Here is a 27,941-nt window from a genome sequence, read left to right on the forward strand (position 1 = left end):
ACCAAAAACAGCCCACAGTTATTTCAGATCCCTTTCACATACCTTGCTTAAAACGCATCTAGTGAGTTTTTATTTTTATTTATTTATTTTTTGTGACAAAGTATACTTCAGGTGTTTTGGCCAAAACATGTTAAATAATACTTTGAAAAGTTTTAAAGACCCGGGCTGGTGCCAAATGTGTGCTCTTACCTTTAGATTTTTTTTTAATGGAAAAAAAAATCTATATCATACAACAAACACTTCTTTGAACACTGTAACCCAATTGGATCAGCCAGAGTGATTAAATGAGGTAAGCTGGAACAGAGAGCAGGGGAAAAGGGATTGATAAAGTTTACTGTCATCGTCAAGCCATTTTTTTTCCATAGATGCCTCCAAGAAATGCAATAAGGAACATCTACACATGTTGCTTCCCCATTATGACATCACTTCCTGTCCACCCAGCCTTCCCCCAAAACCATGTCCAAGTTCAGACAATTCAGCCACCTTTTCACACCAGATCTTTTGCACAAAAAGCCAGTATCCGTTTTAAGCTTTTATTTTTCATATAAATAACTCTTTAAAACAGGGGAAAGATGGGTTTGAGTGCGTTTCTCTTGCTTGGTTTGTTGACTATGGGATTTGCTCTCGCCATTGCACAAAGTTTGCATTCAGACATACTGTATTTCAAAATGGGATGCATGTTTGACTAGTTTCCAGTTAGAGACTAGTCATCAGCAAGGTTAAAAAAGTAAAATGGGCATTTTATTCTCGTCTCTCCCTCCACACCCCTCCTCTTCTTCCTCCACTCCAAAACACAGTCATTGTCTGTCAGTCCTAACTGCAATTTCTGGGGGTGTAGAAGATCGCAGGAAGTTCCTCATAGAACCGCAATAGTCAATGGCAACCTTCTTGGGTGTTCGACAGTGGCGGTGCACCGCTTCCCATTCCTCCATCTCCTCCCTCAGTCCTTCAACCTCTTCGGATGTTCACATATCATTGGCCAGCTCCTCAGTTTCCGTGGAGACGTCTCCATTGACCGCAATCTTCATGTTTTCCTCATAGCCTGGAGGCATGAAGGCCAGCGTATAGGGGTAGATCTTATGACACTCCGCTCGGTATAACTCGGCCGTTTCTTTAGCCTCTCCGAGGCTGCCGTCACGCAGGCTTTCCAAAACATCTGTACAGATCTGCAAGAAAATAAAAGTAGTATGGCTATAATATAGGGTCGGTTTACACCTAGTCACTACATGCGTTTTTACTGCTCGGATAGTTATCTGATTTGTTAAAACGGTTCCATTTACACTCGGCCACATAAATGCGTCTCCGCAAAACGGATATAAATCCGATCACAAATTTAACTGAGTTTACGTCAACGGAAGCAACAGATACAAGTTGCATTTTATTTATCATCAGCTAATTTCCGCAATAGGAGAGAAAGCGGCATCAGCACTGGTAAGATCATTTAGTCACACTACTTTTAAATGAAGTTGATTGTGTTTTGAGCATCTGCAACTTACTTTCAGTTTCATATGCGGCAGTTTGCACGTCAGCTTGCTGAAGAGAAACTCAGCTGCTCGTCTGCGGCAAAGCGTGTTGCAGTAGAGCTGTCATATCTGGCTATAACATGCTCTCACATGTTTATTTTTGAACATTCTGGGAGTAAAATTTATGTGGTTTCATCAACCAGATGCATTTACACAGTTCATAGACTAGTCCAGTTTCATTTGGAATGACTCTCAAACCAGCTTCTGAAGTGGTTTGAGGGATCGGATTTAAACTCGAAAGCGCTTTGGAAGGCATTTACACCTGGTCTGTTCACGGTTATCCGGATATCCGATCAGAGAAAATGCATGAAGTGACCAGGAGTAAAGGTTGGAATACTTGACAAGACTTTTAAAATCTAAAGTGATTTTAAAACACTAAAGGCCATTGCACACTGAGTAAGAAATTCGCATTCGAGATCTTTGCACGTTAAAAAAAAGAAAAAAAGACCTCAGGTTGTCGATCACACTTGCACACCGCCTCCGAAACTTCCGTCCGTCATAAAAAAAATTCGGATCGGGTTCGATTTTCAGTGTTTTTCGCATCCACAGCCAGCATTTTTAAGACTTTTTTTTTAACAATTCAAGGCCGGGGGGGGAGCTTGTTCCGCACATGCGCATTCCTTTCAGTTTCGGTTTTCAATTAGCTCAAGTGTTTATGTCAATAGGATTAGAAAAGGAATAAACCTCCCCTTTCAATCAGATCGAAATTTTGGATCAATTAGGGTGTGATTGAACGGCCAAATCTATAACGAATGTATTATTTGGGAACAATATATAACCTGTAGCCTATACAGCTGTTCTGTCTGCACAGCGCTTCCGCCGGGCCGTGTGTGTGTCCATACCTCAGACATACTGCCAGTCTCTGTTCAGGATCTATTGGTTCATGAAAATTGGTGGTCTTTTTATTATGTGGCTCCAGAATCTCTAGCAAAGCATCAAACTGTTCCACTGACATTCTGAAGTAAATTTTGAATCGCTCAGGATAAATTCACAACTCCTTGATAAGGAGGTGGATCTCTCCTTCCTCTCGGCGCAATTTCAGGATTGGATGGACCCAATATTTTTATTGGATTTATAAGGATTGCTTGACGAATCCTTTTGTATTTTTTGTGCGTTTTTTTCCCGCAATGGTTTAATAAATACTCACCGGACTCAGTGTGCAAGTTTTCTGTGCGTGACAAATTTTTAGGCCGACGAACACGAAAAAACGCATAGTGTGCAATGGCTTTAAGAATCATACACTTGCTGACTATGTAAATGATTACAGAGTAAAACTAAACGACTGGATCACACAGCAGACTTTCAAGTAGTTCCAAACTAAAATTAAATGCAGAAACATGCTGCTAGGAGATGCATGACAAATGAAAACAATATTTAAAATTGGCTCAAAATATCAAACAAGATTCATATCCTCAGACTGGACGGAATCAAAGCTAATATTAACATGCAAATCAGGGAAAATATCTGTGCAAATGTCATGTGGTGTATGTCAGCCAACTGTTTTCTTACAACTGCCTTGTTTTGCTGAATTCATAAACTTTAATAATTAAAAAAGAAAGCAGAAAGCTAGTCAAATCAATATTGTGAAATCGCTCTGAAATACAAAGCTGTGCATGTTCTACAAGGGACAACGTAGATAAATTCATCTTCAACTATCCTATCCAAATGTGTCCATTCATGTCACTTTTTATACATTAACAAGCTAATAAAATCCTCTTAAGGTCATGTAGTCTACTATGTACCTGAACACTTCTGTTGTTCAGTGATTCATCAAGTGCTATGGCCAGCTCCATTGCTTTCTTCTGTGTTGAAGGGTCTAAATAGAACATCATTTTGGCAGCTGTGAAGGAAAAAAAGAGGGGAAAATGCATTATGGAAAAGTAGTAGACTAAAAAAAAAAAGCTGTGTGAATATAAAGTGTTGAGCATGTGCACCTGCTACTCGGTGAGGGATGGAACTGGAGTGCTTGGTGAGGAAGGCCTGATTGAAGCTCTTAGCATTACTTTCCCCAAACAGCCTGGAGATTTCCTGCTTGAGCACCATGCAGACCGATTCTGCTAGGTCTTTACTTTCGGAGACTGTAAGCCAATCAAAATGAACACATTACTGACCAAACTTAACACACGGAGGTGAAAATGGTGTCGGAAGCAACAGATAAGTCAAAAGAGTGGTCAACTGATTGAATGTAAAAGAACACTCTGGGTTCACTCGCCTCCTTTAAAGAAGCGCACTAGACACTGGTGAAGCCAAGGGTGGTCCGGGTCTATTGCATAGGCCCTCTTCACCGACTGCAGCATTAACAGGAACTTTTCTGAGGAAATTGATGACACATAACATTTAAATAATGCAATTATTAAAGGGGTGGTAAAATGCCATTTTCACAAGATGTAAAATAAATCTCACATGTCCTACGAGTGTGTGTGTGTGTGAAGTTTTAGCACAAAATACCCCACAGGCATTATTATATAGCATGTTAAATGTCACTTTTTGAGGGTTTGCACAAACGCACCGCACAGAGTGACTTTATATTCCGTGTGAAAATATGGATGCTAAACTTGGAGTTGACTCACAAATGTACTCTTATACAACCACACTTCCTCTTCTCAACATCGACTGCGTGTTCCGGGGGCGGGGTTTATGTACATTTTAGGGTTGGTGACGTCACTAACCCGGGAGGAATGTCATGTAGTCCCTACCAGCCATTGTAGTCCTTTTCTTAAAAGCAAATAACTTCCTTTGCTTTGAACTTTGAGCGCTGTAACTTTGATAATGTTGTTTATGCTCAAACAGCAACAATACACACAAACTAAAGTTAGAAAAGTGAAATCATACTTTACCAACCCTTAAAGAGCCCCTATCATGGATTTTTGAAAATGACTGTTCATATGGTGTGGAATATAGCTCCAAGGGAATGAAAACATCCTGCAAAGATTTATATCTGAAAGTGCACCGTATATAAAATTTTTGGCTTTCAAAAGTGAGAGTCGACTCTGAGTCTATGAAATGAATTGTTTTTGAAACGAGTCATTAGCTGTTACATCATGACGTAGAGACATACTGGCCGCGCCCAGTTACTGCGTGCGCAGATGGAAGTGTAAACTTGAAGTCTACACATTCAAATACTTCATCACATCATGTCGAGAAGACGCTGTGTTCTACAATGCAAAGATAGTTCAGCCACTTTGTTTTCATTTACCAGGGACGAGCATGTGAAGAATCGGTGGTTAGAGTTCATATTTGCAAGGATACCACAACAGTATAGCCCGATTGTGTTCATCATTTTATTTACGAATCGTTCAAAAACATAAATGAATTCAAATGAGGATTCGCAAGCGGTAGTTACTGTAGGAGGGCTCAGTAACTTACTTTCCCAGCGTATATGGATCAGCTTCCTCCTATGAATCACAACCTGTAAGTATTATTAATACGTTCAGCGTATTAATCAAAATTATTCAATTATTAATCAAAAAAATTCAAAATTAAGCTCAACGTAAGCTTCTTGGTCTCCAATGTCAATTTTTTTAAATATGTGCAATGTTTGTCGCTGTTATTGGAGTTGTCATAAAGAATAGAGCGTCTTGTAGAACTGCAGTGCTTTATCAATATGTTTATGCGTTATGCTAACAAACAATAACTGACTGGGTCTGTCATCTGACCAATCACCGCCAATTAGCGTCACGCAAAGGAGTGGTTTGGAAAAATGAGTCGTTGTACGAATCATTTGGGAGTCGGTGAGCAAATCAGTTAAAAATAAATGCATATTATAAGACAAATAAAGTGTTTTTTATCCTTGCATGCATGTTAAACTGTTTTTGGGAACTCCTAAAACAAAAAAAGGAACATTTCAAATGCTATGATAGGGGCTCTTTAAATTCACAATGTGAATTCACTGTGGTTCAGAGATGTAAAGCGCATACCTTTCCTAAAGTAGATTTCAAAGGCCAGAAGGTGTGTGTCTATTTTATTCTTCACCAGGTTTTTCAAAGGTGTCAGAAACTTTACAGCTTCATCTAATGGGTTCTCCACCTGGGAAAATAAAAGAACTCTTTCTGTCCAAGCACAATAACAGCTTTCTTCAAATTTCCCTTTGGGTTCCTACAAGAGACATGCATTTTGTTTTTCTTATCTCATCAGAATTCCCCACATTCACAAACCAAACACACACCCTGGCCAGTTTCTCTGGTATGAGTTCCTCTTTAGGTCCGCCGATCTCTTCGTCATCATCCTCTTTTTTCTTCTTCTGGTTCTTTAACTGTTTTTCTTTCTCTGCATTCTTTTTTTCCTCCTCCAGCTGTGCTTTCTTCTGTGCTCTTCGTTGTTTATTCCTTAACTTTTTCAGTTCTTTGTCAGTCAGGTTCCCTGTTTGACAAACAAGCAGCATTAAGCATACTTCCTTTTAAGAAAAAAAAAAACACATGAAAAATATTATCGGTTTAGGGAGGAAACCTTGTATGTCCAATACCACTTTTCAGGAAATGGAAAAAAACCCCACTATTTTTGTAAATAAACACTTGCCTGTTGTCAGTTATAAAATGTGGTTCATATACGGTCAGACCCTTGCATGTGTCATTATATTATTAGCATTTAAAGAAAAAAGAAAAAAAATGGAGTTACAAGGCTTTTGGCAAACGAATGTTTGACATGCGTGTTTTGTCCTTCATTAGAACGGTTGCATCTGAGGCAGAAAGAGAATCACATTTTTGTTTTCCATCAACTTACAGGTTATAAAGTTTATTGTAGCTATGTGGGTACTCCGTTTCTGTCATTTGGTCAAAGTCTCATGTTATTTTTTTATTTTATTTTTATTTTTTATTTATTTATTTATTTATCAGGGACAGTGCACAAAATACATTAGTCTTGCGAAGAGATGCTTTGTGCCAGAGCTAGCCGAAGCTAGTTTTCATCCGCAGTCCCCGGGCAGGTGCACACAATTTAAGACATTAGAACATTGCAAAACAACCATCAATAGTAATATAGCTACGCATATTAGTCTATGACAATCATATAAAAACAATCAGATACAAAATGAGAGAACATATTCAAAGGACCATCTCTACTCACAATGTATACATTAAACGCACTGATGCCGACACAGCTGGTTCTCAAGAATGTATTTCTTTAAGTTTTTAGAAAAATGGTTCACATCTGCAGACAGCTTTAAACTGTTGGGGAGTTGATTCCATTGTTTTATAGTTTTAAATGAATAAGCTGTCTGTGCAAAGGCGGATGATCTTTTCGGGATAGCCAAGTTTTTATGAACCGTTGATTGAGAAGTTTGATTTGTTTGTTCCGAATAAAATTGTATGAAATTTTTCATTAAGGGTGGAGCGAGGTTAACACTTACCTCGCTCCGCCCTTAAATCAACTAAATCATTATTAAATCAACACCAAGCAACTTTTCCTCTCCTATGTGTGTGTATGTATGTATGTATATATTTATATATATACACATATACATATACATATATATTTATTTATTTATATCTTTTGTGATCCGTTCCACCACTAGTAAATAATTGCAAAACCCACAGACGTATATAAATGGTGATGGATACTAATAACTCATGAAAAAAAAAAAAAGTAAAATACGGAGATACAAGTTTTCCACCCAACAGCAATGATATACAGGCTTAATTCAGTCATATTACCAGTTTCAGCCTGTAGCTCCTTGCTGTCATCCGTTAGCGGGTTGTCGTGCAGGTTGAGGTAGATTTGGATGGCGGTGTGTGAGGCTTTAAAGTAGAATGGGTGCATACGTAACACGTCCTCCAGTTTAAGCAGGTCCACATAGGAGCGCAGCGTCATCTTCCGCATGCAGTATGTATGGAAGTCAAATTGATCATCGGTTATCTCTACAAAATGCTGTAAGGAACGAATGTGTGTGAGAGAGCAAAAAAACAAGGCAAACAATCAGATGAGGAGCTAAAATCAGCAAACAAAAATCATCATAGAAATAAAGCAGGAAAAAAAAAAAAAAAAAAAAAAAAAAAAAAACGCACCCTTTCAATCTCATGGCATTTTTTGAGTGCTTCTCCACATTTCTTCATAGATTTATAGGCCAGAGCACATTCAGTCTGGAACCACATACACTGCATCTCATTCAGATTGTCTACTGCAGACGCTCCCTCCTAAGACACACAAAACAGATACAAACATAATTACCATAGAGAAGCCTGTTTATGTACACAAATGAGCACAAGCGCACACTCCTCTTACCCTTGTGAATTTGGCGCACATTTCCTCAGCTTCTTTGACCAGACCTGCTTTAAGCAGATACTTGGCGCATTTGGAGTTGATAAACCTGTCTGCTGTATCCAGGGCTTGAGCTTCGTCCATCCATCGAGCTGCTTCCCGGACGTTCCCAGCATGCTGAGAGAGGGAAATACAAAAGAGACACAATGGATCCGGGATATCTGACAATCAAATGGCTGAACCCACCTAATTATTCTCATTTTCCTTTGATTATTTGAACCTTTCAACGAGACCCAAGCCGTTGTGATGCTCGCATCAATTAGCAAACTGCAGATTGAATGAAAAGCATTGTCAAAATGGTAATGGTGTGTGATGCGTTTTGTATATTACCTTGTATATCTTGGCTTTAATGAGGAAGAGCTCTATCAGAGTTGGCGTACTCTCAATTCCAGCGTTGATGTATTCGAGAGCCATGGTGTGCTGGCCGATCTGATCATAGTGCTGAGCCAGAAAATACTGCACCCAAAGTAACGTAGTGGGCGGCTCCTCTTTGCCATCATCTACATGGGACCAGCAAAAGAACCAATCAGAAGGCTCACCACCGCATAACAAGAATCATATACATTTTTAACATTTAATTTCCACTTGCTGGATAAGTCTGACATGAGCAGTGCAATTGCTTTTCTATATTCTACAAGACGACAGAGGGCAGCACTGAGTGGTTTCATTTACAGGACATTTGCTCGGAAGGATAGAAGAAGAAAATTAGTAGATCCGCCTTGACGTGCAAAGTTTAAAACAAGAACAAAAACAATTAATGATCTGCAGCTTTGTTATTTTAAATCATTCTTTCCACACTTTTCATCGACTACTGTCTGTACAATACATCACGACTGGGTACTGCCACCTAGTGGACTCTTCTGTCTCAACATTCACTTCGCGCATGAGCTGTTGTATGCGCAAAGCAAAATTGGACTGCATGCGGACAGTGTTTACAAACCTCCTGATGACGAAAATTATGTCACGCAGAGAGTTTATAGGGATTAACGAAGGTCTTACTGGGTTGGAACAACATGAGGGTGAGTAAATACTGACAGAATTCTCATTTTTGGGTGAACTAACCCTTTAATGTTCAGTTTCTTGCACAGACCATTTGTTTCACCTTATAAGGCCGTATTCACATATAGCGCCTAAAAACGCGTAGAAAACGCTGGGCGCGCCGCATTCTCCATTTTCCAAAGCGCCAGGGCGGTTGCGCTTCAGTTGGTTCTTGTCACATGACCTATTGTGTGCATATGGTGTGCTTGCGGTATTCTGAAAAGTTTAGATGTTTTTATCTCGACACGGCGCGGACGCGCATGGAAAAAACGAGCGCGTCGCACCGCATCGCTTCCATTATGAGTGCGCATACCGCGCGCCTACATTTGAAATAACGAACTTGAGCGCGCAAAAGACGTGATATGTGAACCTGCCCTAAGACCTCAATGCCGTCAGGAACCACGGGTATTATTTTGTTTTGCCTGTATGTTATTTGACTCAACTAAATTAACAGCAAATTTACATTTTTTCACATAGCTGTGGGTATTCACATAACAACAACTGCTTTAACACCATTTTGATAAGGCATTTTTGCACTAGGGAAGAAGTTTTTGTGTTCTAAAAGCTACAATACAGATTAATTTTTTTAAAAGATCAAGCAAAATTTGATTTCTCATGATATGATCCCTATAATCCAAATAGTATAATCATAAAATGAAATAAAAAGTAAATAAGAAATAAAGAAAAAAATCATACCATCTGGGCTGAACATTCGACAGCTCCGTAATGACGTTTCAAAACCAACAACTAATTCTTCAATTATTGACACCTGCAATTAAAATAATATGTGAAAAACCCATGTGGATGTAAACAATAGTATGAATGTTCTGTTATTGTAGTGCGTTTCCTCACCTTCTCTTTGTCCTGATAGAGAGATCTGAGTGTGGTGAAGACTGGAGGACAACCTTTACTGAAGTTCAATCTTAAATATCTATCCAAACACTCTCGAAACTTGTCTCCTGAACAATGCACAAACATTTTCTTCAATAAATCCAAAATTATGGTAGAAGCTGATGTATTAGACTAGAAGAGCTGCCTACCAGAGAGGAAGCTGAGCGGCAATCTGCGAGGTACGAGACCTTTAGGGTATTTCTCCCAGGCCTCCTCATAGATCTTTAGCTTCTCTTCCGTATTCACTGAAAAACACCAGAAATGCTGCGTTTTGTTCAACTGTTACTCATGTGCATGCATATTGTTATAAGATGTAAGAAACAATACTGGGGAATCAGTTTGCATGTGTGTACCAGGCTTGAGGGATTTCTCCAGGCCATGGTAATAAGACCAATTTTCAGGATTTCTCTCTTGCAGTCGTCTGTATACATCTGCCGCTTCCTCGAACCGTTCCAGACTCAACAGAAGCTCCCCTACACATCCACAACACAAACAGAAGAAATGAAATAAGAGAATTTTCCATAGGGCACCACAAACAGGAAGTCAATCTGCAAGACAAGCTAAATTTGAAAAGGAAAAACTGCATAATGGACAAAATATCATAGAACACAGAAGAAAAAACAGGAAACAAAGGAAAAACGTGGAAGATGAGGAAGAAAGTGGTGCACTGAGGTACCTTTGGTTTCCTCCACGGCCAGTTTATCACAGATCTGTTTCTCGTAGGTGGTGAGATGCTCCAGAGCTTCTCTAAAGAGTCCCGCCTCCCTCAGGACCTGATTCTGATACAGCAGCAGTTCACTGTACTCGTAATCCACTTTGTCAGGGGATGTCTGAAAAAATAAAAAAAATAAACTTTTTTAAAACACCCGAAAACAAAAACACACATATACAGAAATGTTTTAATAATCCCTCTAAAATAATATAAATCAGTTAGGACTAGGGCAATCAATTTAGCCTGCAACTTGTTTCCTGTTGGGTTACAAACCAATGAGAGGAAGTAAGCGCCTTATCTTGGAAGCCACAATAATCGTGTGCCACTGTGTTGCCTGTTGACCTGTAGTGGCAGCTTGAAGTTTTCACAATACCTCTGCCCCTGTTATTTCAAATCTATTCTAAGATGATAGGGATGTGAAAAGTACAGGTACTTTGGTAGGCATGTTGATAATGTACTATATCCTTTTTTTTTTTAAAGGTCTCTGTCTCACTGTCTGACAGGCACCATTTTTTGAACATTCGTATGCGTTTTTGCATGCATGCTCTGAGAAGAGCAGTCCTGTTTTGACACAATGCAGATGTTTGCATAAATCTTCCTTTACTTTCCTTTCAAATTTCCATGGCCTCATAACATAGAAAGAAAAAGAATAGAAAAAAGGAAAGGTCTGTCCTTGATATTAGTCAAACAATGTTACAAGAAAAATGTCTGTCCTTAATATTAGTCAAACAACAATATGATAAAAAAAAAATAACTTTATTATTTGAAAAACTTGTTAATTAAAACTATTAAAACTGTACTTTGTTAATTGAAATGATATAAATTGACAAAATTAACTAATTGGATTTAAATTAGTCCTTTTACGCTAAATTTGAAGCCCTAAAACAACAAAAAAATAAATCTACAAAATAATAAAATACAAAACTACAACAAATGTTTAATTAAAACAAACTAAAATGAAAACTTAAAATATAAAAATAAAAGCTAATTGAATTATTAATAAATAGTATACAGGCTAGTGTCACTGAGATACTATTATATTTTATTATTCATTTTTAATTTCAGTTTTATTTTTTTTAGTACATCAAGTTAAAGAATGTACTAAATAAAAAAGGGAAATGCCTTAAAAGAGCTGTATGTAAGAAATGTATTTCAAATAATCATAAAATGGCCCTGATATGTTTACTAGACATTAAGAAATCATGTTCATATATAGGCCAGGTGAAGTTGCAGCCCTCAACTGTCATGTTGTGTTTTGGTCTGATGCTCCACCCTCCACCGATCTACCAATCACAAAGTCAGTAGTGTTGCAGCATTCAGGTTGCCAGCTCTGCTCTAGTTACCACAGCTGCAGCTACAAACGTGTCGGACAAAAAAAAAATGTTGAATCCTGCAGCCTATCTGGCAACCTTGAGTCAGGGCGAAGGGGGAGGGGATACACCACTCTACAGTAATTTGAAACTGATTGCAGTACCAGTTTTGGCCACAATCTTACATACAGCTCCTTTAAGTTTAGTCAAAGATTTTTAATATTTTAATACTTGAATTATATTTTTTCAATTTGTTTATTTTTATATCCAACTTTTTATGGTCTTAATAATCTTGATACAAGCACAAAATACTGCAAAAAAACTTGTACATACTACATACTAAGGGTGACTCCGAATAGTCGAAGATTCGATGCTTCGAAAGGAGAAGACCGATTCGACAACCAATCTCAGTCGAATCTTCGCAGAGGATCATGCCATTTTGGCTAAGTGAGGATGCTCAAATTTCAAAAATTGAACTACCATTTTATACAACCTATTATTATAATGCTGCCAATAAAAATGTGCAAAGAAAGAAGATTTTAATAAAAAAATGTAACATGCGGGAAGCGGGAATAATCCAAACACCCCACGACAGGTTTAAGTTTCACTTTTGATCCGTGACCAACAGAGGAGCGTCTTGGCGGCAGGGATTTAAATCTTTAAAAACGTCTGGGATAAAAAAAAAAATCAAAAGTGTGGATGCACACCATTGAAAAGGATATTCTCCAAGGCTGGATTTAACATCCGGCATTATCATCACCATTAGCATTTAACAAATTGGTTTTTCTCGTGACATTCTAAAACGCTTAACATGAAAAAGCTTTTAAACCCCTTAAATGGCACTTTTAATAGCTTAGTGTATGTACACAGTAGGCTACACACCTTATTAAGAAACCAAACTATGTGCAGATAAGCAGATGAACCCAGAATACGAACGCAAAGCGTTCCTCCTATAGAAAGTCACGTAAAAGAGTTTTCTTTAAGTTTTCTATGGGAGGAAAATGCTTAACGTATATTAAACAAGTTGTGTTCATATTTTGTGTGAACATGTTTAGCTAAAAAGACTGCCACTTCAGTTTAGCATTTATTGTTTCTGCAGTTAAAAAGAAAAACTTGACAATTCCTGCCATTATTTCGTTATTTTAATAATTTCTTTATTTTTATTTTATTAATTGATCACTCAGGGTTATCCAATTGAACTATTTGTAACTTAATTTGAATGGGTTTGACATTTTGCACACATTTGTTCTGCATCTTGTGACTTGATTCTGACTCTTATTTATTATAAATGTATATTGTGTTCTTGATTGTTGATTATTTTTCAGTGAATCGATGTTGTGCTGTAGGCCTATTGAACGAGCTTGCACAGGCAATTTAGCCGATTTAATTTGATTTGCATGTGAAATGCAAATCCAATCTACAGTGTGGCCTTTCTGCAGCTATTTATGTTATTTCTTAGTTTTATTGATTAGATTTTTATACATTATCATTCTATATCTTTGTGTAATGTTATGTACATCACAGCTTTAAAACGTTAAAGCCTCCTCCCCAAACCCCCACACATGATTCGGCTATTAGTCGACTATAGGCAAGACTTGACAATTCTCATTAGACTTTGAAAATCCTTAGTCAGGGACGACTCCACTACTACATAGAATTATTTAAATTTTTCAAATATTTTTTTTTAAATAACATTTCACAATCCATGTTGTTTTAAAGCATATTGACATATCGCTAAGCTTAACTTAAGTTTTATACTAAAAACTTTCATTTTTCATTAATATACTAGCAGTATTGTGACAATCCTACACGATAAAAAAAAATGCTGTATCTGCCCGTCATGTCTGTATCTACCTGTTGTGTCTTTCTAAACTCCTCAATGATTTTGGCGGCCATCTCGTAGTCCTCTAAGAGGTGATAAGCAATGGCGTAACCAATCCATGACGCTCGCTGGGCTGGCCGCAACTGCAGCAGTTGATACCTGGTCTCCTATAAGAGAGTCAAAACAGTCAGAACAAAGATGTTGGTTTTAAAAAGGTTTTAAAGGGTTTAAGCTCTTGCTGAACGGAGAGGAGAAATTGAATATTTCAAAACAATGTAACAAAGAACCATCTAAACCTTCTGAAAGCAACAGTGGAGCAATATTGCACAAAGACCAAATCTGAGGCTTTCATTTCAGAGGTAAAAGCAGGTATCAGAGAGCCTGAGGCTATAAAACATTACACAACCACTTTATCATACCACAGAAAACAAAGAAACAAAGACACAAGAGAAGAGTAGAGAGAAACAGGCTCAAGAGACAGGAAATGGACATTGACGAGTCATGGCCCCTGTATTTGACCCAACACACAAGCATATTGGTGTTTCACCTCAACACTGTGCAAGCATAAGGGGGTTTTAATTAAAGCTGCAGTCTGCAGTTTTTTCTCTCTGTCGCCATCTCTGTTCAAAATCTGCAGTTGCAGTTATTCGTGGAATTATCAACTTCACGCGAGTTGTACCTCGGCACGGCACAACGCAGATGAATCCAATGTTTTGAGGAGAATGCGCTGTGTGGAAACAGTAGGGATGTAATGATTCAATCAACTCACGATGCGATATGATTCACGAAACTGGTTTCATGATACGATTTTCTCACGACTTTAACAAGTAAGATTTAAGAAGTTATAAATGAAAAAGTGTCCCTTTTATTATTTGTCAGAAAAAAGCCTGCATATTTATTTTTAATTTTAAAATAAATTTGACAAATAAAAAAAAATACATTTAAGATTTTCATTTTGTTATAATTTGTATCATTACATTAGCAATAGTTTGAAAAATAACACATTTAGAAATATATACCATAACCAGAAATAAATTAATCATTATTTTTTTAAATCCATGTACACATTTAGAGAAAGAGATGGTAAAATAAATACAACACCTGGTTGCCATGAATGCACTGATCCACCTTGTGAGCTCCGTGGCTCTCGCGTTTGACGTATTAATGCCTTTTACATGAAAACGGAGGTGACTGGTGCTTCTCACGGTGGTGATTATTATTAGTCTATGGAAAGTCAAAATGCCGCCACACCTCCAATTTGATTGAGTCAACGTCAACATCTACGCTTGCTTGCCGTCACCATGTGTTTGACGGCGCGTGTACGCTAGTCTATTCCACACACTGACGCGGCGCGAACGGAGCAACAAGCTCAAGTTCTTGGCTCACACAAGCTCAAGTTCCATGAATGAAGTGAAAACACTCGCTAGCTTCGCGCCAGTGTGTGCTCGCTGCAATTAAAGCAAGGTTCACAAATTCACAGTATAAACGCCCCCTGCTGTTTAAAACGTGTAGCACGATTCGTTTAACATTTCAACCGACTTGAATCGTCACACATTTTTATCGATTTTAAACCAGTTGCGAGTGAATCGTTACATCCCTAAGAAATTCAGAATCACAGTCATTCAGAATCACAGATTATTATTTTTGGAAGTAAGACCAACATAAGAATTTTTACCAGAAAATGTCATCTGAACAAGTAACATCCACTGTTCTGACTAACTAAGGCGAAAAAAGCATTGCAGTAAATAGTGCTGATTAAATATAATGATAGGAAATCAAGTCGAAATGAGAATATGCTTCATAAGCGCAGTCTTTTTCTTCTCTCAAAAATACCGCGTCCAGCTTAGCTAGCAAGGTTTCTATACAGTCATCTTTGTTTAGATTGTTTGCAGCTATTTCCAAAGCGGTCTCTCTGGCTCGCCCCTCAAGCCCTAGCACCACCGCGAGTGCCTGCTTCTTGTCCAAATCCTCTGCTACCATGAAAAATAGCCAGAGACACGACGTAGTTCCACAGAAAGTAAAACTTTATTATTTTACACCATCTCAGGATTCCACATTCTCGCAGACTCCCGCGATAACACTTCCTTGCAGACTACCGTGATAACACATTCCCTTGCACATGAAGTTAACAATAATCTCCTAGATTTAGTGCTGATTCACCTTATATAGTATCCTTGCTGAATAAGTCATTTCAAAGTTCATTTGTTTGTTTTTTTAAATCATAATGACCCCAAACTTTTGAACAGTACTGTAATTGAACACACATCCTCACCCTGTAACCCTCCAGGTCTCTCATCTGGATCTGCAGCAGGGAGAGATCTCGAAGGATCTGCAAGTTGTCTTTGTCCCATTTCAGAGCGTTTCTGTAGCACTTAATAGCCTCATCGTACTTCTTGTCAGACCTCTGGAGCAAACCGTACACGTGCCAGCCTGAAAATGTCACATTAAGGAAAGCAACTAGTTTGCTAAGAGAAACAAAATTAGAGAGCTGATGATAGTCAGTACTGTGCCCAGAATGATCACTAAAATTCACAAAGCCCAGGACAAAATATTTGCCCCCGGACACAATGAAACGGCTATACTGGGGACAACATACAATAAATGATCCCCTTTCCTAAAATATTAGGATATCTATGTTTTTATTTATTTTACGGGGGGTAAGAAGGTAAAGAGATGGTAGGCAAAAAAGTTGCAAAATAATTGGCTTTTACTGTATATTTTCAACAAGGCCATTCCACAAAATACTAGGTACAGTAGTATTAATCTGACAGTGTCTTTTGTCCATCCACTATCAAACATTTTCAATTAAATTCTAATAAAATTGAAGCATTTTTGGAATAATTTTAATAAACTTGTGGTAATTGTATCTCATGTAGAAACAACCAATAAAATAAAGTAATTATTATATTCCAAAATGTATTTTCTTTCTCCTGTAAAACATGAACCTCTAGATAGAATGTGAAAAATTTGACCAGCAACGAGGAAACACCACACTATGTGTTTGGCTCTCCAAACAGTTCATGGTGTAACTGCACATCATTGTCAGACACAGGGCAGGAATTTTGGCTGGGCTCCATTCCCCCCACCGGCAACGACAGGCTTCAAATTGAGACAAATACTGGAGTGTTAATTCTGCTGCTGTGAACATGAGGACACAAACTCATTCGTCTGCTCCAACACATGGAGCATTACCATACTCCACTCTGCATGCTGGAGGTTAACGCATATAAATGTAACATTGAAATCTTTCAAAAGTGTGTTTTGGTCACTAGTTCCAAGGATACAGACGTGGCTCTTCAGGTCATTTCGGAGACCTCTGCGGACAAGTTCGTAGGCGTCTTCTTTCTTTCCCAGGCAGTTCAGGGTCAGGCCTTTCATCGCCAATGTCTCTGCAAAGATCATAACCTTTAACTTTTCACTAATTAAGCCCAAGTAAACTTATATGGGATTGGTAAACAAATGTCTCGGCTGCAGTCTAAATCTTTATGCTACATGCACTAGTAATGAGTGATTTTAATGAGATTTTAATAACAGTGCCCAATTGCTCATTCAGGCCAGTCACTAAATTATTTTTGTCACTACTAGGGATGGGCATTTTTCAAAAACATTGCATTCGAATATTCGGGCTCATACAAATCGATTATTCGAATATTAGTTTATTTAAATGACGTTTGACGAAAAAGACGTTATTTTTTAAGTTACATTTTTTTATGTTGAAAAAATTAAAACATTAAACAATAGGCCTATGTGTAAACAAAAAACATAAAAAAACAAAAGCACGCTCAAGTAGCGCGAATGTAAAAAAAAAAACACCTATTAAATAGGGATGGGCAACGATTAATCGCGATTAATCTCATCCAAAATAAAAGTTTGTAATATATGCGTTTGTGGTGTTGTGTGTGGTGTGTATAATTATTTTGTATATATAAATACACACACATGCATGTATATATTTAAGAAATATTTGCACATATATACATTTATACATAAGATATCAAATATTTATATTTATACATATTAATTAAGAACACATTTTTCTTAAATATATACATGCATGTGTTAGTATTTATATATACAAAATAATTATACACACGCCACACACACATATCATGTAAACGCAAACTTTTATTTTGGATGCGATTAATCGCGATTAATCGTTGCCCATCCCTACTATTAAAGCTGATTGAGCCAGATATTGTACATAACATACACACACAATCGTCAGCAAATGATTATCGTGTTTATATTGTTTGATGGTTATATTGAGAAAAACAAAAATATCCACACGCAGGGGTGCAGCCAGCAATTTTTGCTTGAGTGAGAAAAGCCGCTGCGCAGACAGATTCTTCAGAGACACAAAGAGAACGGTGTTTCTAACAACACTTTGCGTTTTTAAAGGAAGTATACGTCTCCAAATCATTTTGCTATTAGATAAGTTATCATCTCGGCTCACGCAGGGTCCAGCTGTGCTTACCTGCAATCGTGATGCAGTGATGGACAGCTGTCTTTCCTCATTCGACTGTTTGGATTTCAATAGATTTTTCATTGTGGTGATGATATTATAAATCAGATTAATTAATCAGATCAAAAGTAATTCCATTTTGTAAGATCGTTTAGTAAGATAGTAAGTAATTCCAAACTTCGCGAGGCAGACGACGCAAGGCATCGATGCCGGTATCAATCCCGGGTTGTGTTTGCGTTCACACAGAAGGCATTCTGGCAATTTCCTGACAATTTCTTGGGATCAACGCGCTGTGTGAAAGGGGCTTATGTGATACACACAACTTGTTAACACTCCACAGTGCCACCCAGTGCATTTAATTATGACTGTGAGCTAGTGGTTGGGATTTATCATGGGTTCACTGGATTTATGGCCAGCAAATCAACAGTCAAATTTGAATAGTATTTTATTTTTCGAATAATAATTGCAGATCGAATATTCAAAAACTTGAATATTTGTGCACACCCCTAGTCAATACATGGACATGTTTGAGCAAATATTGTTCATGCTCATTTTATTAGACGATATTCACATTAAACTGTATAAGCCAAGTATGGTTCTTACCTCCATGTTCTGAGAACTTGGGATTGGAGAGAATCTGTTTGCAGAATTTCAGTCCATTTCTGTACTGCTTGTGTTCATAACATCGCTGATGACATAAGGAAAAAAAAAAGATTAAAAATATACAAAAAATATAAAATTCATTCAGTTCTCTTCATTTGAAGAACTGTTTTTTTTTCACGCAGATGTTTTTCATGATCTTTATTATTGATAGCCTTCCGATTATTTATATGTTAATGTAATAACCCGATAACCAGTAAACAGAAATATTATTTCTGTTTTTGATAGTCATAACAGCACTGAACAACCCCGTTTTAAAACTTTTTTAAATGTACTGGAATTTCACTTCATCCTTTCATACATCCCAAAAATATTTTTTCATCAATAAATAAAAGGGTCTGAAAGAATACAAAAAATAAATAAATAAATAAAGTGCACAGTCACTAAAGTTTTGATCAGGTAAACAAATGTAAAAAAAAAAAAAACATAATTATTTTTACAAGCATTGCTACTTTAGTGCAGCTTAGTACTCCCAGTTGCATCTTTTTATTTCTAACAGCAGTAATATTAAAAATAGGAAAAATACACATACAAAGTCTTTTTTTTTCAAATAGAGAACATCAATAAATGACAAGCAAGTCTATCAACTTTGCACGAATATAAGATTTAAGAATAAGATATAAGAAACAAATGTATGTGTTTAATAGACTAAAGCGAAAGGAAGATGGTGGAATATTTGCTGAAATACGCATACATTGCACACACATGTGTTGTTGGTCTAGATTATAAACCATTTACCACTATTTTTGCATTATATCAAAACGCATTTTACTTTAATTTTAAGTCTGGGTTCTCCTAAATAAACTGCAAGTGCAGAGCTTTGGCAGTACTATTTGTATCTTCTCTTATGGTTAGTGCATCTTAAAGACAAGCCATAGCTGCCTAACCTTGTGTGAGGGTGCGCTTGATAATCGTACATGCTCACACTGTCCCCTGCAAACACTGTAAATGATGGTAATTTACTTTGAGATGGTCTATTTGGAGCAGCTTCTGTTTCCTCTAATACACAGGCCTCTGCTCAGCTAATAGGTGGTGAGATCACTAACATCACCTCATTCGGTCAGCAAATCTGAAATCAGCGCTTCGACATTCAATACAGGACTACTGACTACTGGCATGGTTTCAAATCAATTCAGAGCATCCTATATACAACAGCATTTCTAAACTAAAAATAGAGGCTTGAAAACTATTAAAAGGGCAGTCCCAGTAGATGTTAACACGATATGGACTTGAGTTGCTAGATACTTTGTGTTATTGGCCAAGTACAATAGAACAATAAATAAAAAAAATTTAAAAGTACACCACCTACTCCATTTTTCCATGAAACTGCAAACGATTTAGTTTCTCTTCACAACTGAAGTTTTTATTTAAAGCTTGTATTACATGGAATATTATAAAGTTGGGTTAGCACGAAACAGCACGTGCGCCAATACCCAGCGAAGAGAAGAACACAACACACGAATATGGACGTCAGATAGAAACTAGTCCTGCACACTGTTTGCACGATGATTTGCTCTGAGAAAAAAATGCAAAAAAAGAGAAAAACTAAGATTTACCTGGTGTCCTCAACCCATGCGTTGCTATGATTGGCTGTACTCATGACATCACTAAGGTTGAGTCACGTGACGGCTCTGGATATCTAGTAGGCTAGATATTTTCCTGGGCTCAGTGACGCGTCTGCGAGCGTTTTCGCTGCATTGTTGGCTCTTTCATACTAACAGATTGGGAAGCATTGATCGTCCGCTAATCCTCCGCGAATTGCACGCGATAACACCCTGACCTGTCAGCGAGCTCAACGATTTGCAAGTCGGGCGTAAAATCATGTAGTGTGAACTTGTCTTGAGGGAAGGAGGTTGTTCCCCAAAATCTCGCAATACATGGCCCCGGTCATCCTCTCCTTAATACAGTGCAGTCGTTCTGTCCCATGTGCAGAAAAACACCCCCAAAGCATGATGCTAACACCCCCATGCTTCACAGTAGGGATGGTGTTCTTGGGATGATACTCATCATTCTTCTTCCTCCAAACACGGTTAGTGGAATTATGATCAAAAATATATTTTGGTCTCATCTGACCACATGACTTTCTCCCATGACTCCTCTGGATCATCCAAATGGTCATTGGCGAACTTAAGATGGGCCTTGACATGTGCTGGTTTAAGCAGGGGAACCTTCCGTGCCATGCATGATTTCAAACCATGACGTCTTAGTGTATTACCAACAGTAACCTTGGAGACGGTGCTCCCAGCTCTTTTCAGGTCATTGACCAGCTCCTCCCGTGTAGTTCTGGGCTGATTTCTCACCTTTCTTAGGATCATTGAGACCCCACGAGGTGAGATCTTCAGTCTGAGGGAGATTGACAGCCATGTTTAGCTTCTTCCATTTTCTCATGATTGCTCCAACAGTGGACCTTTTTTCACCAAGCTGCTTGACAATTTCCCCGTAGCCCTTTCCAGCCTTGTGGAGGTGTACAATTTTGTCTCTAGTGTTTTTGGACAGCTCTTTGGTCTTGGCCATGTTAGTAGTTGGATTCTTAATGATTGTATGGGGTGGACAGATGTCTTTATGCAGCTAATGACCTCAAAGAGGTGCATCTAATTTAGTATAATAAATGGAGTGGTGGAGGACATTTTAAAGGTAGACTAACAGGTCTTTGAGGATCCTAGCTGATACCTAGGTGTTCAAATACTTCCTTGTAGCTGTATCATACAAATAAATAGTTTTAAAAAAAATCATATATTGTGATTTCTGGATTTGTTTTTGTTTTTTTAGATTATGTCTCTCACAGTGGACATGGACTACGATGACAATTTCAGACCCCGCCATGATTTCTAAGAGGGAGAACTTGCAAAATAGCAGGGTGTTCAAATCCTTATTTTCTTCCTTATTTTCCTGAGAAAAAAAAAGTAGTAAGTAAATGTAATTCATCTTTAATGGTTCTTTCCTGACAACTTTTACTCTTTAGATTTCAACACCTATAAACAACAACTAAAGGTTAATAGACTCTTGTCTTTCATGTTCTCCATTTGAAAACAGTAGACTGTCAATTTATTTTGCCTATTATTAATATTTAAAAAAAAAACTGCTATGCGTTTTATTATTCTAATATAAATATAAAATTGAATAAAAACAAGTAACAGATGAGATAAATTGTGGTTCTGCATATCGGTTATCGAACATATAAACATAAAAATTACAATTGGTATCAGTTTTTTTTTTTTTAAAGAAGCAATATTGGTTGGGCTGTGACGACACACTTAGCTCAAGAGATGATACACAATATTGGGTTTATTTAGTCAAAATATTGACTAGACAATATTTTAACACTTTTTAAAAAAAAAAACTTTATTGACAAAACATAACTGGGAAAAAATATATATTTTTATAACATCTTATAATATTACATAATTTTATTTGACTGAAAGTCACAAAAAGCAAAACAATGTGTTAATAAAAATAGACCCAAGTGAACAATAGCCTTTAAAATGACTTAAAATGCATAACAATGGGGCAATAATAACTGATTCAAATAAAGTATCAAAAGCAAATATGGTTTTATTGAACAACACTTAAAATACATAATGTAATTCACTATATACACAATAATCAACTTCTGTATAATAAGTTGATAACAAATGCTTACAGAGGGCACCATCAACGGCTGGTGATTGACGTTACACTTTAAAGCATGTAAATTTGAGATGTTCTTTAAACCTTGTTTTATATTAATATACAAATTTCCAATTAATCTTTAACATTTGGCAACTTCTTTACGATAGAAATGCAACAGCCACTGTGATTTCTTGAACAAGAGGACATTAAAACATGCAAACTCAGAGCCTAATCTCAGAGCCAAAATCAGGTCTAATATTGAGTATGAATTATCATATGCGGTAAAAGACAAACTTACCTCCAAGATCTCGTCACACCCTAATATCGGTGGATCTCTAATATTTATTTCAAAAAGTTAATTTTAGTTAACTTTTATTTAGTTACAACGGTAACATTTCTAATAAGTGTTGTTTACATTATTTGTTTAGATCCAGCTTTATTTTAATTAACATTTTTAATTAAATTGATTTAGATTTAGTTATGTAGTTACGATTCCTGTATGGCTGGCAATATTAATTGTATAATATTTCATAATCTTACTATAGCAGATGCGTTTACTCACTAATCGGTCTCGGTCACGTGACCACTAACCATTGCTGAGAGATCCAGTGAGAACTGAAGCGCTTGGATTCAGTGAAGAACTTAAATGTCTCGGTAATTTCAACTAGTTTAAAGCCAGATGAATCAGCGCACTGCACCCAATGATACAGTCAGAAGGCTTCTCAATCTCAAAATAGCCATCATTTACCATGGATTTACTGTAGTAACACTAATAGCACCATGGTACTGTAGAAAAAATGCATGATATTCATATAGAATTGTATTATATTATATTAATGTAGGCTATTAAAGTCTCCCTGCAGTCAATAATTTTATCCCTTAAACCTCATCTTTGATCTGATCACCAAAATGACATTTTTAAATGTTTTTTTTTCTTTTTTTCCTGGGAAAAGTGTTTTATTCATGCGTTAAAATATCGTGAATGTAACTCTACACCCTTGCTTCATTTTGTATACACCAGACCTCCACTCACTCACACCAGCTCAGAATACCTAACCCACTCGCTCAACTTTACAGCATTAAGCGCTGTGCAATGGCAAGTGGAAATACTGGTTTAATTCAGTCATGTTTGAACCAAAAACTGATTCAGAAGCGAATTATAACTAACTACGTTATCAAACAGCTAATAATGGATTGTTAATGTTACAAAAACCATGTTCCTGTTCGCCATCTCTGAGTCAGACCGCTGCCTTCAAACAATCAGTCTCCTTACAAACGCTTTGAACAACTCAGAACGTCAGTGGAGAAAGGCATATAGTCAGCATCATAACATTACATACAGAATTCACCTGCTATATTGCTAAATGTATTTTTTTATAGGCTATCAAAAGGAAAAATATACTAGGATAACTTGGCTTCTTTTGAGACTACACTGCTTCAGAGCGGTCTGATATGAAAGCCGGCCAGCACACTGATGTTTTTGGTTACAACGTAGTTTGTGACGCAAGAAAAACTGGCGATCTTTAGTTCAATGCAGTTTTAAAGAGAAAATTTTAGTGTTGTCTTATGAATCTGCACTTGGTTTGTCTTAAAGCATATTAAAACACCAGACATATAACCAACATTAAAACCCTGATTTTTTTTTTTACCACATGGATAAAGGAATAAAGGAATATATTCCAGTATTTTTAAAATATATATATTTTTAAATTAAGCTATTTGTGCATTTATACAAAATGTATTGAGGCAACATTGTGCCATGGTACTGAGGTGCTACATGCGTGGTTTTAACTGTGGTTATGATCTAAATATCTGCATCATGGAAGACTAATGGTTAATATTAGTAACCGACTGAGGTCGTTACAATTTTTACAGAGTTTTTTTTTTAAGCCTGGGTTTCCCCATACTGCCTTTGCACAGTGCGATTTTATTCACACTGCTAGGCAGTCTGGATACCATGGACCAAATTTTCACCTCAGCGAGGGGACCAATCGCAGAACGGGAAGGGAGCAGCAAGACGACAACGTCTATGCCACACACCGAAGCAGTTTGTTTATACCTATGAATCAAACATGGCAGCAGACGTGAAGTTACCTTTCGATGCAGCCTTATACATTGTTCTAAGTAGTTTAGAACGCAAATACATCTCTGACCCATCGTCTTCTTCCTTGTCTAATTTCTTTCGCCCTGCATATGCCATCTGGTATAATTGAAACGATTGGCTATGAGCTACACAGGCGCATTTGATAGACAATCGTAGCACCCAATAAACAGCTGTGGGCATTCGTAAACCACGCCTCAAATACGGGAAAATGAACAGCGCCCAGACCACGTCTCAATCTCAATTAGACGAGGTCTGACCTGACGTTAGCCAGGACGTAATTTAAAAACAAAAAAAACTTACATCTGCAACCCAACTCGAGCTACTGTCAAAGCATACTCAAAATGAGTTAACACAAACCTGTTTCAAGACATACAGAAACTAAGAATTAATTTTTCAATTATAATATTTATTATGTTAATGGAAAATGACTGGAAAAGTGTAAAGAATTCATGTTCTGCCTTTAAACTTTTCTGATAATTATCAATATCAACTGATATAAAAAAAAATTCTATAGTGATGACTTGTTTTTGGCTATATCGCTCAGTCCCTAAATAGAACTGAGGGACAAAATGTATAAATGTACGTGAATATAGAACAACACAATCTAATGTGACTGTCCCTTTAATTCTCTGGCAGTAAAGCAAATCTGTGGCTCCACATTCGGATGATGATCTTGAGTCCCTCAGACAGTCCTAACCGAGGGGTCAAGGTTTTGTTGCTTAGCATAGCCCCATTGCTTCTTGACTGTAAAAATAATCTTTTTACATTGACATCAATGCGATTAGATTAATTGGCTCAAAACAATCTGGAAGGAGAACAGAGCGCCCAACCTTGAACTAAGGTGGTAGAACTTCCAGGTATGTCCTCGGGCTTCAACGTCATCAAAATTATATATTTATTGTCTGCCAACATAGTAAGCGAGTTTCTCAGACTCCAAACTAAACAAATTAAGATTCAATAATGCTAGTAGTCCATGTTCTGGAAACTGTTTATTTCTAATTATTTTAGTTTATTCTTTAGTAACTATTATAAAATATGAATTAAATGCAGTACTTAACTTTAAATTAAATAGTGTGATATCTAATTATACATGCATAGGTCACACAAATAAAAAGAAATGCATAACGTTCAACCACTACCAAGTTCGGCTAAATCAGTCAGTGGATTCATTATAACAATGTGATCAATTCATGATTGACAGAGCCTAAGAGGCGAGCTCACATGTAGTATTTTACAAGATAAAAAGTTCACATAAAGAACTAGCCTACTTCTTGTGGAGTTTTGCTTCACAGATAGATAATTTAAGAATAATATGCTACATAAAATCAGTGCATCACATACCAGAGAGAGAACCAAGTTTTTGTAGACTTGCCTTGTAATGATTACAGATTAGAATGAATAGACTCAGACTGCATAATATATCTAGACTAAGCCAAAAAAAAAAACAACACTATTCACTATTGCATGAAGGAATAAAGTTAATAAATCACTGCTTATCAATTTTACCAAAATAGCATGTGAAAGTCAATAGTTTTGGATACAAGTGAATGAAAAAGTTATATGCATGCTATGCAAAATACATTTGTTTTTTGGTGGAATGACAGAACGGCAGCACTGAGAGTTTCAATTAAGGTTATGTATGCATGTAAGCCTATCATGCTGTCAAGCCCTCTACTTTCCCCATATCAAATTAATGCCTGCATCCAACTCTAATACATTTAAAGGTCTGCAATAACAAAAACCATGCAAAGCCGTTCAAATGGGTGTTATGAAACATGGATAAAACAGCCAAAATGCAGCTAACAGAAACACATTAATTTATCAAGAGGCCTGACAGCTTAAGTCTAAGTTTAATCCATCATATATTAGTGGAGCAAAAAGAATATACGCTATGAGAGTGAACTAGAGTTGTAAACACGTCAAGTGTTTGTAGCTCTGAAGTTGAGCATCACTTAACTCAGGTTTTCCTTCAATGTCCAAACAACGGAAACACTGCAAACATGTTGAGCTCATCCTGTCTTCTCAAACAACTCTGCAAAGCTCGCAAAATCAAAACTTCACCAAAAATGTCATTTTCAGAGAAATATCCTGGGGATCTTTAAGTGGTTTGCTGAATGAACAGGCCACGAGACTGACTTCAGCCACTGGCATAGCATCACAGTAGAGCACTTGACTGTATAAACGTAGTTATAGTGCCATTAATGATACATAAATGAAGACTAAACTCCCCGTACGATTTTATTCAACCAATGACAGCCTCTTTCCTTCAGCATTGTGCCTGTATGTTAAGCTACATTAGCACACTGACAGCTAGCAGCTAACAGGCTAAAAGCTAACCTCCATTTGACAGAAAGACTCTTTTGATAGTTCAGTTTCGCACGTAGTAAAAATTTGCTTTAGCGCAGAATCACATTCATGACGTTGCTCATAGACTTTTTTTGTCGGGTGGATGTTTTTGTACTGGAGGAGCATTAGCACTCACCAGGATCCTCTTGAACAGAGCGTTTTCTTTGGGAGGCAGAGTGACTGTCGGCATCCTTTACACTCTCTATATCAGCACATGTGAAATGAGTGCGGGTGTGTGAGGCAGCGTCTTCCCCGTTTTTTACCCCCTTGTTCTCTAAATCCTTGCTCGGCTCGATTTAGTGCCCGTGTCAGACTTAGTAACCCGGCCCTCACGTGGTGACAGAAAAGCCCCCTTTGAGCCCAAAATGGCCGATGCGGCGCTTCTCCTCCGGGTCAAGCTGCTTGACTGCTCGTCGCCTCACGGACAGTAGGAGGCGCATCATTTGTAGGTCAAACATTTTTTACCATCAATACAAACAATATCAAATCTCTACATATTTCACAAGGAATTGTGCCATTATATCTTATCATTGAAATTAAGGAAGAAGAAGAATGCCTTAAATTTCAGTAACTTAGTAAATAAGTAAACTAGCAGATAACCCCTATCGCCTCTTTATTTATTTGTTTGATCATTTATTTATTTGTTGATAAATTAATTTATTCTTCCATGACCTATTCTTTTGTGTGTTGTTTTAATATGCTTGTCTGTTCTTTTTCTGTTCTGGTTCTTGCAATTAAAAAATAAGTTAATAAGTTCTTGCAAGTTAATAATAATGATACTAATAATAATAATAATTGACATAATTTTAAAGTATAATTGGATAAATTATGTAAACAACAAATAAGAAAACTCGATAATAAAAAGCTGCTAGATTATAATTTCTGCAATTTTATTTTTAAATCGTTTTACTGTCGTTTCCACGGATCTCACAGGAATACACAATACATTTAAATACATCTCTTATAATACATTTTTCAAAAGATTTTCTTTTTTTTCTTTTCTTTTTTTTTTGTGTGTGTGTGGGGGGGGGGGTAATTTTTATTTTGTTATTGATTAAAAATATAATTGTTTTTCCACTTCGCGGTTGTTTTGTGTTGAGTTACATTACATGGGGATCTTCATGGAAATTTGGAACACTTTAATAAGTGGTGTTTGTCAAAGGCGATTTCTGTAATAATTTGATAATTTCTGTAGTGTAACATGATTAATTA

The 27,941-nt window shown here is 37.0% G+C and overlaps 1 protein-coding gene across 1 annotated transcript; it reads right to left on the reverse strand.

Moving 5' to 3' along the window:
- Window positions 1-519: 519 nt before the first annotated feature.
- On the reverse strand, window positions 520-27,086 carry naa15b (N-alpha-acetyltransferase 15, NatA auxiliary subunit b). The gene is made up of 20 exons (XM_039690433.2): window positions 26,866-27,086; window positions 18,614-18,698; window positions 16,833-16,937; window positions 15,821-15,978; window positions 13,581-13,715; window positions 10,381-10,534; window positions 10,058-10,177; window positions 9,854-9,949; window positions 9,666-9,772; window positions 9,510-9,582; window positions 8,106-8,275; window positions 7,740-7,892; window positions 7,523-7,651; window positions 7,172-7,385; window positions 5,689-5,882; window positions 5,441-5,549; window positions 3,736-3,834; window positions 3,458-3,601; window positions 3,266-3,363; window positions 520-1,166 (listed from the first exon to the last, which is right to left on the reverse strand). The coding sequence occupies exons 1-20, from the start codon at window positions 26,917-26,919 to the stop codon at window positions 966-968; spliced, it is 2,598 nt and encodes an 865-aa protein (XP_039546367.2). The 5' UTR covers window positions 26,920-27,086; the 3' UTR covers window positions 520-965.
- Window positions 27,087-27,941: the final 855 nt, after the last annotated feature.

Source organism: Pimephales promelas, chromosome 6 (assembly GCF_988280905.1).
Source record: "Pimephales promelas chromosome 6, fPimPro1.hap1.1, whole genome shotgun sequence".
In the NCBI taxonomy this organism is placed as follows: Eukaryota; Metazoa; Chordata; class Actinopteri; order Cypriniformes; family Leuciscidae; genus Pimephales; species Pimephales promelas.

Excerpts from the sequence above, each read along its gene's own strand:
- naa15b (XM_039690433.2), bottom strand. The coding sequence starts at position 26,919 with ATGCCGACAGTCACTCTGCCTCCCAAAGAAAACGCTCTGTTCAAGAGG. Across the intron at positions 18,699-26,865 it reads CTCTGTTCAAGAGGATCCTG|CGATGTTATGAACACAAGCA; the intron begins GTGAGTGCTAAT and ends TTATGTCATCAG. Across the intron at positions 7,652-7,739 it reads TGTGCGCCAAATTCACAAGG|GAGGGAGCGTCTGCAGTAGA; the intron begins GTAAGAGGAGTG and ends TGTGTGTCTTAG.